The sequence below is a fragment of the Cynocephalus volans genome, chromosome 11 (genome assembly GCF_027409185.1).
Source record: "Cynocephalus volans isolate mCynVol1 chromosome 11, mCynVol1.pri, whole genome shotgun sequence".
Taxonomy (NCBI): Eukaryota; Metazoa; Chordata; class Mammalia; order Dermoptera; family Cynocephalidae; genus Cynocephalus; species Cynocephalus volans.
In genome coordinates, this window is record NC_084470.1 from 32,811,327 (window position 1) to 32,826,127 (window position 14,801).

At 35.4% G+C, this 14,801-nt stretch overlaps 1 protein-coding gene across 1 annotated transcript in view; it reads left to right on the forward strand.

Annotated features, from left to right (window-relative positions):
- The window catches only part of RAB5A (RAB5A, member RAS oncogene family), a 29,404-nt gene that overhangs the window by 671 nt on the left and 13,932 nt on the right, over positions 1-14,801 (forward strand). Inside the window, exon 2 of the mRNA XM_063113998.1 lies at positions 2,477-2,733. Coding sequence (XP_062970068.1) covers positions 2,571-2,733 — 163 coding nt within the window. The 5' untranslated portion in view covers positions 2,477-2,570. The remainder of the gene's footprint in view (positions 1-2,476; positions 2,734-14,801) is intronic.

The window sequence follows — 14,801 nt, forward strand, 5'->3', positions numbered from 1 at the left end:
CTGGCAGTCCCAGGGGGTCTCAGTCAAAGTCAGGCAATGTTCGGGGGAGGCGAATGGAAAGGCCAAGGGGTTTGGCGCGTACTGCTTGTTCAGGTTATATGGAGCTGGCTATCAGCTACTCAGGTGCTCTCCAAGCAGGAACCGAGCCTACAGCAGGTGTGTATTTGGGGAGCTCCGCCTACCTTCGACTTCCGAAGACGGGTAATGGAGGGGCTGGGCGGCTTGTCAAAATAGGCTGTCTAGAGACCTGTCTCGTCTGTGCAGGGTGGTGAACCGCAGCTTGAAAGACATTCAAGATAACTGGGCCAATGAATTCATTCATTGGGTAGAGACCATGAAACATCTGGTGTTCTCTTCCCTGGAAGCTGGCTTTTTATTTTTAAGCTCTGAACGGCATGGTTCACGTTTGGTTTTTGTCTTCCTTAAGTGACCTCAAAGTGTTGAATCAGTTGTTTTTCATATAACTAATAAGAAAAAAACACGTGCACATTTCTGGGAATACGAGGACTGCTCAGGAACTTTATTCTTAACGTGAAATGGAAACAATATGAACTCATAGGGCTGTTGTAAGGAAAGTATATGGAATGGTGCCTGGCACAAAATAAGTGCCCCGTAAATTTTTTGATCAAAGAGTACCTGGCAGGACTTTAGCTATAGAATACCAGTTATTTTCAAAAGATTAAAAATGCGTATTGTGAAAAATATTTGTTTTGCCAAACAAGACAAAAGTTCAGTAACTGTAAATGTAGGTAGTTTTTAACCTTAATATTATGCTGTCTGATGTTTTCCCTGAAATTTTGGAAGTACTATAGAAATGTTGCCCTTGATAAGTAATTTTGTTGTTTTGTAGATAAGAGAGAAATGGGAAGTGTTTCAGTTGATATTGTGTGCATAATATCTGAAGGTGTGTCGGGACATTTTCAATCTACAATGACGTTCTATTGGTATTTGATCATCTCGTCAATGAGCTACTTTAATTTCCAATTTCAATCCTTACTATGCGGTGGGCACTGTATTAGAGATTGTATTGTGTCATTTACTTCTCACAACAGTTTTGCAAGTTAGGTGTTCTGGAAATTGAGGCTTGGAAATTAAAGAATTTTCTCAGGCAGAAATCGGTATGTCCAGGATTAGACCCTCCAAAACTGGTGTGTTTTAGGGGAAGGAGGGATGAGAGGGTAGTTTTCTTTATACCCCATTGTTTGGAAGCAATTCAGACATCTTATCATTTCATCTGTGGATGTTTCGTTATGTATTTGTTAGAAGATAAGGACTCTAAAAAGCCAGCTTTGAAATAAAACAAGGAGGTGATTTTATTGTTTTAAGGGCTAAGATTTCATGGATATGTTTATTTATGAAGCGATTATCAAGAGTGTTTCTTGTTTAAATTCAGAGTATACAGGGAAGAGAAATTTCTCATGAGGTGGCTAAATGAAATATAGCAGGGTTTTCAGGGAAGTAGTCATCAGATTTAATTTATTTAATTAGTAAGCATATAATCAGATTTTGATTAAAGATGGGAGTAAACTATTAGGATTGATTTGTGATTAGATAGAAAAAGAGTTCTTCAAATAGTCACTAATTCCTTTGACATTGAAATTTAGTGCTATTAAATAATGGGAAGAGAAGACATAGAAGCTGCTGTTCAGGCTAGTTTTTTCTAAATATGTTGCTAAATAGAAAATAATGACATGCGTATTGTTAGCCCAAAAACTACAAAAAAAGTTACTGTTAGTATAAGTAAATATTTCACTAATAATCCCACCACATAGAGAACAACTTAGCATTTCTCTGTATGGTCTACTTGAGCAGATGAAGAAACAGTTTTAAGTCTTAGCCACTAGGCACATGAACCTGGGAGCTTTAAAATATCTGTTTCTCCAAAATTATCATGAATTGAATGAAAAACGTGCTGTTTAACAGAAGCCTTCAGATAATCCTAAATTCTAGGTAAGATCTTTTCATTTCTTAACTTAATTTTCCTCCAAACAATTATAACCCAAGTAGTCTGGCTCCAGAACCTTAAGTCTTGAGTCACCTCTCAGGTTGCCTAGGTTTGCAGGTCAGCTCTGTCTCACCTCTGTCACAGTAACTATGTGGCCTCAATCGAGTTACTTAACCACTCTGTGCCTCTCTCCTCATTTATCAGGATTATAATAGTATCTAACTTTATAGGATTGTTTAGTGGTTAAGTACATAAAGCACTAACTGGCACAAAGTTGAGCCTTTAATAAAGGATAGCTTTTAAAAAAAATCAAAAATAAGCCCTGAAAATTACAGTGATTTTAGGCTCAAATCTTATGCCTTTATTTTCTTAAAAAGGTAGTGAAATAAACTAAATGGCATTGAATGTCCAGTATAGTTCATAATTGTCATACAGTAATATACTATAAGCAAAATTTGAAGTGATTAGTATTAGGTTTGCTTTGTTTTACAGATTCGTATATTTAATTACTTCATATTTGTTTCTTTACAGGTTGTTTTACCTCCAGAAAAAGAAAAAATTGGCCCCTTGCATCCTGGAAGTTCATTTAAGAGTCTGAAATTAGGGACTTCTTTCATATTTGGATATGGCTAATCGAGGAGCAACAAGACCCAATGGGCCAAATACTGGAAATAAAATATGCCAGTTCAAACTAGTACTTCTGGGAGAGTCTGCTGTTGGCAAATCAAGCCTAGTGCTTCGTTTTGTGAAGGGCCAATTTCATGAATTTCAAGAGAGTACCATTGGGGGTGAGATTCTTTTTTTCTTGCTTAATTGACAAAAAATATTTCGGTGTTCCAATTGTGTGATTATGAATAAGTAAATAGGTCGTACAGTGAAGAAAAGAGCTGTTTAACAGACATCAGGCTTTAAAACCTACCTTGATTTTTGTTAAGATGACATTTTGACTTGTGGTTAATCCTCAGAGACGTGGTATTGTAGCTAAAATACAGATACAAAAATGAGTAGAATCTATGTCCCAAGTGTCAGGTTTGAATCTGGTATCCTTTTGATAATGATTAGAATCTTCTTCAACTTAATATGTTTGTGCTCAGTTATATTGGTTTTAGAATGAATAGTAAGAGTTAATCTTAAATTCTAATTCTTATAACTGAACTATTTGTAAATTAATTTACATCAGTTTATAATATCAAATGAATTTAATTAAACGCTATTAGGATATGCATGTAAGAATGCTCCTAGGGTGAGGGAAGAGAAAAAGTGAGTGATTAATTGAAAGGGACATGACAGGAAAATGGGACCTGGTGAAAGAAGAAACGGAGAATAGGAAGAGTAAGCAGTGTACACAGTGGTTGTGTTAAGATGGAGATGAGAAGGTAAGATGCAGGTCAGGAGGAGATAACTAACAGTACAGTGTTGTCGAGAGAAGACTGGAAATTAGATAATTGAATTTAATCGAAGAAACCCTCAATTATATAGTAGGGTAAGACAGCCTCTTTTGGGCCTCAGTTTCATCTGTAAAATGAAGTTTTTGAATTAGGTGATGTCAGAAGAACCACATGGCTTTAAGATTCTCATTGTTCTGCAAGGGATATATAATTAAGCAGCACTGTATTTTTTAAGGTATTTATAAATATATCTTAATCCCATACTTTTAAGTCAGACTTTTGGAATACATAAGACAGATACCCACTGGCACGTCACTGGCATGTAGCAACTTAGAATTTGTCTTTAAAAGCAATAATATTTTATACTGCGTATTTAGTGGGTGTTCTTAAGCAAATATGCTTGAAAATTTTATTCATAATTTCAAACCCTTCTAGAAAGACAAATTACAGAACTCAACTATCTTCTGACTTTCCTACCTAGGGACACATACTAGGTATATGGTATTTCCACTTTAATAGACTCAGCAGGATAATGGTGATTGTCAGCCTCTTATCTTTGTATATCATGTTACAGTGTTACACAGTTTTAGTGTTTCGTTTGTTTGTTTGTTTATTTATTTATTTAGCAATTGCTGAGCATCAGAAATGTAGTCCATATCATGGAACTTTTATTTTGAGTCAGAAATCTTTTGGCATTTAAAAAAATGTTAATGAATAATATATTACACATCATTTGTGGTTTCTTTGTTAATACATTATTTCTGTTTTAGTAATGAAATACTACTTCTCAAGAAGGTTTAGCCTCCTGCAGAAGCAATTTGGGCCAATGCTAACTGGCCCACCTAGTAGGAGAGTACTAAAGACTAGCTAGGTTATGTCCACCTGCCTTAAACCATTTGACTGTCAATGGCAGCATTTCCCAAAGTATATATCCATTCTGGGTTAAATATTTGGGCCAGATAGGTTTGGGACTTGCTATATGCTACCCTCCTTCTCCCTTTCACAGTATATTTGTCCCTCTGTATCTGTGGGGGATTGGTTCGAAGACCTCTCAAGGATACCAAAATCTGCAGATGTACAAGTCCCTGGTATAAAATGGTGTGGTATTTGTATATAATCTATCCATATCTTCCCATATACTTTCTTTTGTTTGGGTTTGGTTTTGGCAGCTAGCTAGTTCAGGGATCTGAACCTTTGTGTTACAACACTGAGCTTTAACTAACTGAGTTAACTGGCCAGGCCCGGTATACTTTAAATCATCTCTATGTTACTTATAGTACCTAACACAATGTAAATGCTGTGTAAATAGGTGTTATACTATATCTTTTAGGCAATAATGACAAGGGAAAAAGTCTATGTGTTCAGTACAGATGTAATTTTTTTCCCCAAATACTTCTGATCCAAGGCTAGTTGAATCCATGGATGTGGGACCTGCAGATACAGAGGGCTGACTGTATATATTAAAATAATAAAAACTCTGTGAGGTATTGTAGTACAGAACTTAATTCCTGGGAAGCTTTGCAGGAGCCTAAGATTCGTATTTTTGTTTTGTATAATTCAGTTATCTTCTAAGTTTATTTTTTTCCTGATGACTTCTCAAGAAGGATGTTTAAAAGAAAAATTGAACCCTGTATCAGTGCATCATAAATATATATATCCTCTGTGTGTATCTCTCTACATATAATCTCCATTTCCATTTAATACCAGTTTGATTGTCTACATTTCATTAGTGAATTTTTCATAAAGATTTTTGTTCCTATGTATAAAGATTCCTTAATGCTTGCTTTCTTTTTCTTTTCTTTTCTTTTTTTTGGCGGGGGGTGGCGTTTGGCAGGTACAGGGATCGAACCCTGAACTTTGGTGTTATCAGCACTATGATCTAACCAGCTGAGCAAACAACTAGCCCTATCTTAATATTTTCTACTTGTACAGATCAAGTCTGTTTTTTTTGTTTGTTTGTTTTTGGTGGCTGGCCAGTACAGGGATCAGAACCCTTGACCTTGGTGTAAGTCTGGCTGTTTAAAAACAACTCTAAAAAGAATTTGCGTCCATATTTCTTTATTAATGGTTATTGGACACTTCTTCAGTATGCTTACCGCGTATTAATTTCTTCGGGAGGTATGACAGTACCATTATGATTACGCATGTGAACACTGTCCTTTTATGATGTTTGCTAACAGCTCTTCACCCTTAGGAACTATTGTAGTTCCTAAACATTTAAGGATTCCACGTTTTGAACTATTTAATGATATACCCCAAAGGTCCGTAATTTGTAAGTAATATGTATTTTTGTTTTGGCTGATGTGTGGGAGAAGTTATCTAAGAAATGAACCTGGCCAACTACTTTGAATTTCAACTGTTGTCTTTTCTTCTACTTGACTGTTTATATCTAGTAACATTAGTTATTGTTCCGAAGAGCTCATTTAAAACTTTCACCTCTATTTGATTGATTCTAAGGTGGAAATCATGTTTGCACTCTTGAATTTGTGGATTCTAGTAAGCATTCTGCCCCCCCCCCCCCCCCGTCCCGCCAGTATGGAGATCTGAACCCTCAACATTGGTGTTACAACACTGCACTCTAACCAACTGAGCTAACCAGTCAGCCCCAAGTTTGTGGATTCTAGAACCTTATATTCATCAAGAATATCAATATTTCTTCTGTAGTTTGTTTTTTCTAAAAATGATAATAATTTGATCTAGGAATCCTTGTTACTTCACTATACCCTATACCTCTTGACCCTATAGCATACTCTTGATGAGATTAGGTGGCTAGGTGGTGGATTTAGCAATTTTGGGAGTGTGGGCTTGTTTGTAGGGGTTAAAGTATGCATGACATTTATATTCCTTTTGTTTGTCTAAAATTAGCCCAGAGGTTAACAAGGAGCATGTAGTGGATTGAATTATGTTTCCCCAAAACTCAGTGAAGCTTGAATTGTGTCCCCCAGGTTTTATGTATTAGAAACTTAACCCCCACTGTGACTTAAGAGGGTGGGAAATCCTATGATGGTAATTAAAGGTGGAGCTTGAAGAGATGGTTAGATTGTAGGACCATGCCGTAGTGAGTGGATTAAAAATGGTGGTCAGGGGCATGGTTCTGAGGGCTTTAAAAGAAGAGAGAAGAGAGTCTGTCTTTCTCTCTCTGCTTTGTCTGCTTCTACCATTTTGCAGTGTGAGACTCCTGGGTCACTGTCACCATCACCAGATGAACTTTGGACTTCCCAGCCTCACAAACTGTAAGCAATAAATTTATTTTTCTTTGTAAAATATCCAATTCCGTTTATTTTGTTATAAGCAACAGAAATGGACTAACAGAGCATTAGGCTCAGAGGGTTGGTTGTCTCCTTTTACTTGCTGTCTTATCTCTAGGCTCAGCAGCTCTTTAGTAAATAGACTTTTTTTGGTAGCTGGCAGGTGTGCTCCTCAGTAAACAACTTGTTGAATGGTAGGGATGGCCATCTTTATACTTGAAATTTTTAAAAATTTCTATTGTGGTCCCCGTATCAAAAAAATATATCTATTTTTTTTAAAAAACAGGCTGGCCTGTGGCTCACTTGGGAGAATGTGGTGCTGATAACATCAAGGTCAAGGGTTGGGATCCCTATATGGGCCAGCTGCCAAACCCCCCCCCCCCCAGAATTTATGTGATACTTGTAAATATGTAAATCCTCAGTGTACGTTAAAATATACAAAGAGCTTGCAGTCAGACAGTTCTTTTTTTCTTTTTGGAGAGATGCTTCATACCACATTTTTAATTTTGTATGCACTAATCAACAAATGCCTTACAGACTAAAGTTTTGGTGATGGGATTATACATGAAAAAATTAACGTTCCTCTCGATGGTGCTGTGATTTTTGAGCTTTAGTTTAGAGCAGTGGTTCTCACAGTATCCCCTGTTCCAGAGTCATCTGCATTATCTGGGAACTTGTTAAAATGCACATTTTCATATTGAATCAAAACACTGGGTGGGACCAGCAATCTAGGTTTTAACAAGTCCTCCAGATGATTCTGATGCATGCTAAAGTTTGAGAACCTCTGCTTTATTTGTTCTGAGTAGTTGATCTTACACCAAAACTAAATCTGGTTCCCCCACAAGTGGAATAATTGCTTTTCTTTTCTTTTCTTTTTTTTTCTTTTGGCAGCTGGCCAGTATGGGTATCCAAACCCTTGACCTTGGTGTTACCAGCACCATGCTCTCCTAAGTGAGCCACTGGCCAGCCTTTTTTCTTGAACTGTGGTTTTTGCAGGATTTTTTAAAGCATTGTTCATATGACTGCTCAGGTTTGAGAATAAGTATGGTGTGCTGCTCACATCACATATCTGTATCTCTTCATACGGGAACCCCTTCCTACTAATTTGTTTTAGGCTTCTGCTAAGTGTCTTTAAGAGAGGATGGCCCCATTCTTTGTCCTATCGAGGATATTCTGCTTTTTCTCAACTTAGGATTTATCTGGTTTTTTCAGTCATCTGTACCAATGTTGCTCTCCTTTATTGCTGCAAGTAATCAAGGACTGATTGTACACAAAATTAATTACAGAAATTAAGTGCCTTCTTTTAAGGCTGCTATCAGCAATTATTAACCCTAAATGGAGTGCTGCTTCTGCTTCTACATTTAACATCTGTCTAACGGCTTAGCATGGCTTGTTTTTATTTTAAAACAACCTCTAATAGGGAAAAAAATTGTTAAAATTAAGAAAAACAAGGTTTATTTCAAAGTTGTTATTAACACAGTGTTTTACCTTAATAATCGATGGCCAGGTATAGTGGATTGAATTATGTCCCCTCAAAACTCCCTGAAACTTGAATTGTGTCCCCCACGTTTTATGTATTAGAAACTTAGCCCCCACTGAGACTGTTAAGAGGGTGGGAAATACTATTATGGTAATTGAAAGGTGGGACCTTGAAGAGGTGATTGGGTGGTAGCACCATGCTGTAGTGAATAGATTACAAATGGTGGTCAGGGACATGTTTCTGAGGGCTTTAAAAGAAGAGAGACTGTCTCTCTCTGTTCTGTTCTCTCTGCTCTGTCTGCTCCCACAGTCTTGCAGTGTGAGACCCCTGGGTCACTGTCGCCACCACCAGATGGACTTTGGACTTCTCAGCCTCGGAAATAAATTTGATCTTCTTAATAAATCACCCAGTTCAGTGTTCTTTGTTATAAGCAACAAAAACGGACTAATATACCAGGTCTTTCTCAAGAATAAAGCGTTAAGAAAGCAGACTGTAGATTGTTTGGTTTTAAATTCTTGTGCTAGCACATACCAGCTGCATGATCTTAGGCAAGTCACACTCAGATTTGTTTTCCTCTTATATGAAGTGGAACTAACAGTACCTCACTTGAAAGATTTTTTTAAGGATTAGATGAAATAATGCATATAAAGTTCTTATCACAATGCCTGTCACAGAATAAAATGCTTATTAAAGGTTAGCTATTAGCTATTACCACTACCACCGCTGTTACTTTTTGCTGAGTCATTTTTATTACTGTTCATATATTTGTTATATTGTCATGACATAGCATTATTTTGGAATGTTGACTCTTATACCTAGTACATGCATCTGATTTAGGATTTAGAAAATTTGATCAAGGTTTTGGAAATTTTAAAGAAATTTAGGCACTGGCTTTCTTCACTTGGAAGATAAGATTTCTTATTAAAAATGGGAGTAACAAATAAGATAGAAAAACTATAAGCAACTACTTCCTAAATTTGAGCCCTCCTAAAAATCAAGTTTTGCAAATTCATTTAAGTAGATACCATGAGCATTTACAACCAAGTTTTTAATTCATATGGATTAATATGAATTTGCCATACAGAATTTAAATAGTGATAGTGGATAGTCACGTGTACTACATTAAATGGACACAACTTACATCAACTGTTATTTGTGGACATTTTCTCAGGAGAAATTACACAGTTAAGTAGAATATTGCATATATGCATATATTAAAGAGAATTTCTTCCAGTAACTATAGTTAATAATAGCATACTCAAAAGTTGCTAAGTGATCTTAAATGTTCTCACCATTAAAACCGGTATGTGAGGTGATGAATATGTTAATTAGCTTGATTTAATAGTCTCACAATGTATACATGTATCAAAACATCACATGTATGCCATAAATATACATACAAATTTTACTTTTCAGTTATACCTTAATAAAGCTGGGAGGGAGGATAAAGTTGCTTCCTAAACAGAGAAATAAAATCCAGCTAGAAAATTTAAATCTGAATAACTCATGTTTTTCCAGTATACGTAGAAAGTTTTCTACTATCGCCATTCACTTATTAGCCTTCAGAAAGGTTATTGTTTGTATCATTGTAATCTGTGCAATTATTTAATCTGCCTTTATCTTTTTGTATCCGCACATTAAAAGTACTTCTGAGAAAAGACAAGACTCAGAGATCAAACCACAAGCATATTTTTGATTCACAAGGAAAATGGTTTTTGAAATATTCATTGTACTTCCTGAAACAGAGTTAAAATTTGTGGAAATTAGTCATTTGATTTCAGGTGAAAGAATATTTATGCATAATATTATTTCCTCCTAGAAAGTACATATTCAGGATTTCAGATGTTGTATTACTCAGAAAAATTGCTAGAGATTTGATATTATATATCAGTTTGTACTGCTTATGACCTCAAAAGATGGTCTTTAATGATCTTAATATCAGTTCTCAAATTTCCTAGTTTAAAATGTTATATGTAGATACTTAAACTTTCTTGTGGATTAGGAGTCAGACTTGGTTAATCTTTGCACCCTTTTGTAAGGACTTGTGTGAGCCCTGTTTATACATTTGTAAAATGAGAGTATTGAACTAAGTAAGAGTTCCTGTAGAGCAGATGTTCTTGTAAAGTGTGTACTCTCTCCACATTAAACAATACAGTTTAACCTTTTTTTTTTTTCCTTTTAAAATTTATTCCGAGATTTGGAATCATTATGAGCATCAGTGTTTGCCCTGTCTTACTTAGTTTGTTGATACCCTCTGGTGCTGTTGAAGTAGTCTAAGCTGTTTGGTAGAATGATTTTTGCCAAATAGTTCTAACTTAGTCAACTGCCTCTATTGATTCACTAATTTGCTGCTTTTATTCTATTATATAACTAGGTTGTCTAAAACTTATTTACTCAACAAAGGTACCTAGCTCCTAACACTACACTAAGTATTAGAATCAAAGATGACCTCTTAGTTTAGTGTGGGAGACAGATTGAGAATAAACATTACAATATAATCTGGTACTATATATATTAAAATAAAAGTATGTAAAAGTGCTAGTACATACCATTTTTTAAATTAAGCCTAAATCTTCATCAGATCTTCCTGTGGTTTATTGATTATATATTTCCCCAAAAGAGGATATGCATGAAAATGAAGTGTATTGTCATTACATTCTGAAGAAGTCTGTAAATTTACATAAGCTTTAGTGCATGGATTTTGTGAGATCTGTTCTGGCTGCGTTCAGTTCATTTTTGCTAGCTTGCTGGTTCTTTGTTATGAATGTTTAAAGTTTCTGGATAATTAACCATTTTGTAGAAATAGTAAGAGGCACTTGGTTTTGAATAGTGACTGGTGGGTGCTGTGGGGTGGGAAGCTTTTTTTAAAATTTGCTTTCAATATAAAGAAGAATTTGGAGTTGATAAAAACATGGGAAATTTCAGAAAACTGTTTTCCCCTTCTAGGTCTTTCCCTATAATGATCTGATGTTATATATACATAATATTGCTTATGAAGAGTGCTGAGTTAATTTATAGTAGCATAACATTTGGAGTCATTGAGAGCATTGTCAACAGGCCCCTCTGTGGAAGAAAATAGGGATGTGGAATATGTAAGCAAGAAAAGTGATAGGAGTAATCCAGAGGTTTGGGGGAGGTTTTTTGTTTTTTAAATCATTGGCCATCTTGATTACCTAATTACTGAATTCTTGAGAATGTGTTATTGAAGTTACCTGTGTTGGACTTTGGAAATAAATAATCCTCAGTGTTTTACAAATGTTGCAAAACAGAATATTTGAAGTAAGTTACTGAACAGCATTCATCCTCTTTGCAAGTTAATGTAAGTGAGAAACGGTAGAAGCAGAATGAAAAACCATTGAGTTAGTTGAGGTTTTTTTAGCCTCAGTTTCCACAGTTGAAGTGATAGCAGATGCTTTGAATTCCAAAGAGGAGGGTAATCTGATATGTAACTCTAGACACTGTGTAATTATCAGATACCTTCAGTTTTTCTCAGTCAAAAAACTGTTTTTATCTTTGCATCAACTAGAGCTGGAATATGTTCCACTTAGTTGCTGTCAGTTCTGTTTGAGTTGACCTCATGAATAGATTTATTTCTCCTATTGCATTCATAAATTTTTAAAAAATGCTATTTCTAGGAAATACAGGGTAATTTTAAGACATGATACTTGAAATGGTTATATGTCATATGATAGATTCATAGAACTTAAATAGCATTTTCACAAGTCTCTTCTGTATCTTAACCATGGCTACATGTGCAAATACTAATTTTATAGAGGAGGAAACTGAGGCAATAAAAACCTCAAGTGACTGTTTCCTTATCCTGCTTCTACCCTTCCTCATGTATATTACATGTATATCACTTGGAAAGAATGAATGCTGTTCAGAAACCTACTTCAAATATTCTGTTTTGCAACATTTGTAAAGTACTAAGGATTATTTCCTACTTTCACAGTAGTTTGCCTGAGGCTTTGCAACTAAGTAACAGCTGGGATTCAAGACAGATCTTTCTTCAATGCCACCCCTGTTCTGGAATTGTGTGTGTGTGTGTTTCTTGGCAAGAAACTATTAGACTAGAAAATCCAGTTCAAAGAGTTAGGGTGCACATGATAAGCATTCTGTTATATAATGTCTAGTATCTAACAGATATGAGCCCTCTGATTTTATATATCAAGGAAAATAATGTGAGTGTTTTTGGAAAAAATTAAGAAGAATATTAGGTAATTTAAATTGACCATATTCCTGAACTACCACCACAGTTTTTATTTTATTTTAGCAGCTGGCTGGTATATGGATCTGAACTCTTGACCTTGGTGTTATAACACTGCTGTAACCAGCTGAGCTAACCAGCCAGCCTGTTTTTATTTTTATGTCATCCATATATCACACTGTATATTTTAATTATTTCATTAATTTGTTCAAGTCAAAATGGAAAAGGTTTATAGTGAAAATTCTCCTTCCCATCTTTTAGCCCACTCAGTTCTTTATTTTTATTTTTATTTTTTGGCAGCTGGCCGACACAGGGAGCTAAACCCTTGACTTTGGTGTTAAAACACCATGGTCTAACCAACTGAGCTAACTGGCCAGCCCGATTATTTTCCCCAGATAATGTTGTCACTTTGTTGTATCCTTGCAGAGTTACTGTTATACCCAAATCTGTGTATTCTTTTGTTCCCTGGTTTTTAAAATTTTAAGCATATCATATGCTGATTATCCTGATTTGATCATCATACAAAGTACACAAGTATTGATAGTCAACTCTGTACCCCACAAATATGTATAATGAATTGTTTAAAAATAAATAATCTTTTTTTAACACACCAGACCTACTGTAATATACTTCATATTTTTTCCTTTTTTTTTTTTTTTTGGCAGCTGGCCAGGACAGTGATCCAAACCTGTGACCTTAGTCTTTTAAGGCAGCACTCTAAGCAGCTGAGCTAACCAGCCAGCCCTTATATTTTTTACTTTAATACTGTTCAATTATCTATCGCTGAGAAACAAATGACCCCAAAACTTAGAGACTTAAAATCATTTTATCTTCTCATGGTTCTGGTGAGTGGCTTGGTAGACAGTTCTCACTCTGTTCTCTTGGTGCTTTTGCAGTGCTGAGACTGGAATCATTTCAACATATCTGGTGGTTTATGCTGGCTGTTGGTTGGGACCTCAGCTGGAACTGTCAGCTAGTTTACCAACATGTGGCCTTGCCACCTGGCCTGGGTTTTTTCTGCATGATGACTGGGTTCAAGAGTGAGTGGCCCGATAGTACCAGGTGTAAGCTGGATTGCCTTTTATGACCTAGCCCCAGAAGTCACACAGATAGCATCAGTTCTGCTCTACTCTCAGACTTACACAGATTCAAGGGAGGAATGTCAACATCATTGTAAGAATGTGATATGGGAAGTCTTGTTGTCATAAGATCTGTCCATATCAACAGAGCTTCCTCATTTTGGGAAGATGTAACAGTATGCCATTGTATGGATCATATTAATATATATTTACTCTGTCCTCTAGTTTTAGATGTGCACATTGTTTTATATCTAGCTATTGCAGTGCTGCAGTGAATAACAGTGCATAGTCATCTCACATATTCTCATTATGTCTATAGTATAAATTCCTAGAAGTGGATTGCTGTGTCAAAGGTTATATACATTTGTAATTCTGATCAGTTTTTCCAAATTACCCTCCAATCAGCAGTGCATATTACATATTTTTAAAGCCCACTGTGTTTGTTTTTTCTGTGTACTGTTCATAACCTCATTTTTATATAGATTCACTTATAATAGTTATATTATTGTCTTCAATTTCATTTTATTAATGGTAATATGTCTCAGTATTTCTGTACTATATTTATCTTAGTAGCTGGTAATTTCACCTTTTTATTATTTTTTTAACCATTCTCTTATTGTTAGAAATAATAGCAACAGTGTTTAAATTTTTTTTTTCTATTTTAGGTGATTATGTAAAAGTGGATATATTCTTGGAATTTGTTCCCCCGGCCTTATTTCTTTAAGATCGATTTCTAGAGTTGGTTATTGAACCAAACAGAATTTTATCTAATTACTATGGGATCACAAGTATTCTAGTCTTTTCATCAATTTTTTCTCCCTTAATGGCACTCACAATTTCTTCTTGGACGTTATTTAGCAGAGAAATTAAGTTCTGAGATTATGAGTTTCCTGTAACTGTTAATCTGGGGCTTAAGTTCTTCCCTATCTCTTCTTCCTTTAACCTTCTTTTTCATTCCTGTGTTATAGGATTCTCACATATTAGAACTTTTAAACTCACTTGGTATATAGGCTTATTGATATCGGAAAGAATTACTTTCAAGGCCAATGTTTTAAAGGTCTGGAACATTCTCTTGAAGGCTAGGAAGCATTATGTGCTAGGTTCTTGAACCAGGAGAAAGGAGTATCACTAAGAAGAAGGGGGAAGTAAAGTACCTATTGTGTATAGATAAAGTGCCTTTCATAGACATTTTTATATATATCCCTTAAAGCTATATTAACTTCATTAACTCTGTTGATATTTGTTTGGGAGCCTTTGTCTGATACTAGTTAATAATTTGTAACAACCTCTCCCCCTTCTCTCCTTTCTTCACCTTTCCTTTATGTAATGTATACCTTCATCTTGCTTCCCAATTCGGTTTTTGGTACATTCCTGTTATATAAATCCAATCTAAGCAAACATTTTATTAGGAATTGTGCCCCCTTGGCGAGGTAACCACAGACTCCTGGTTCTGA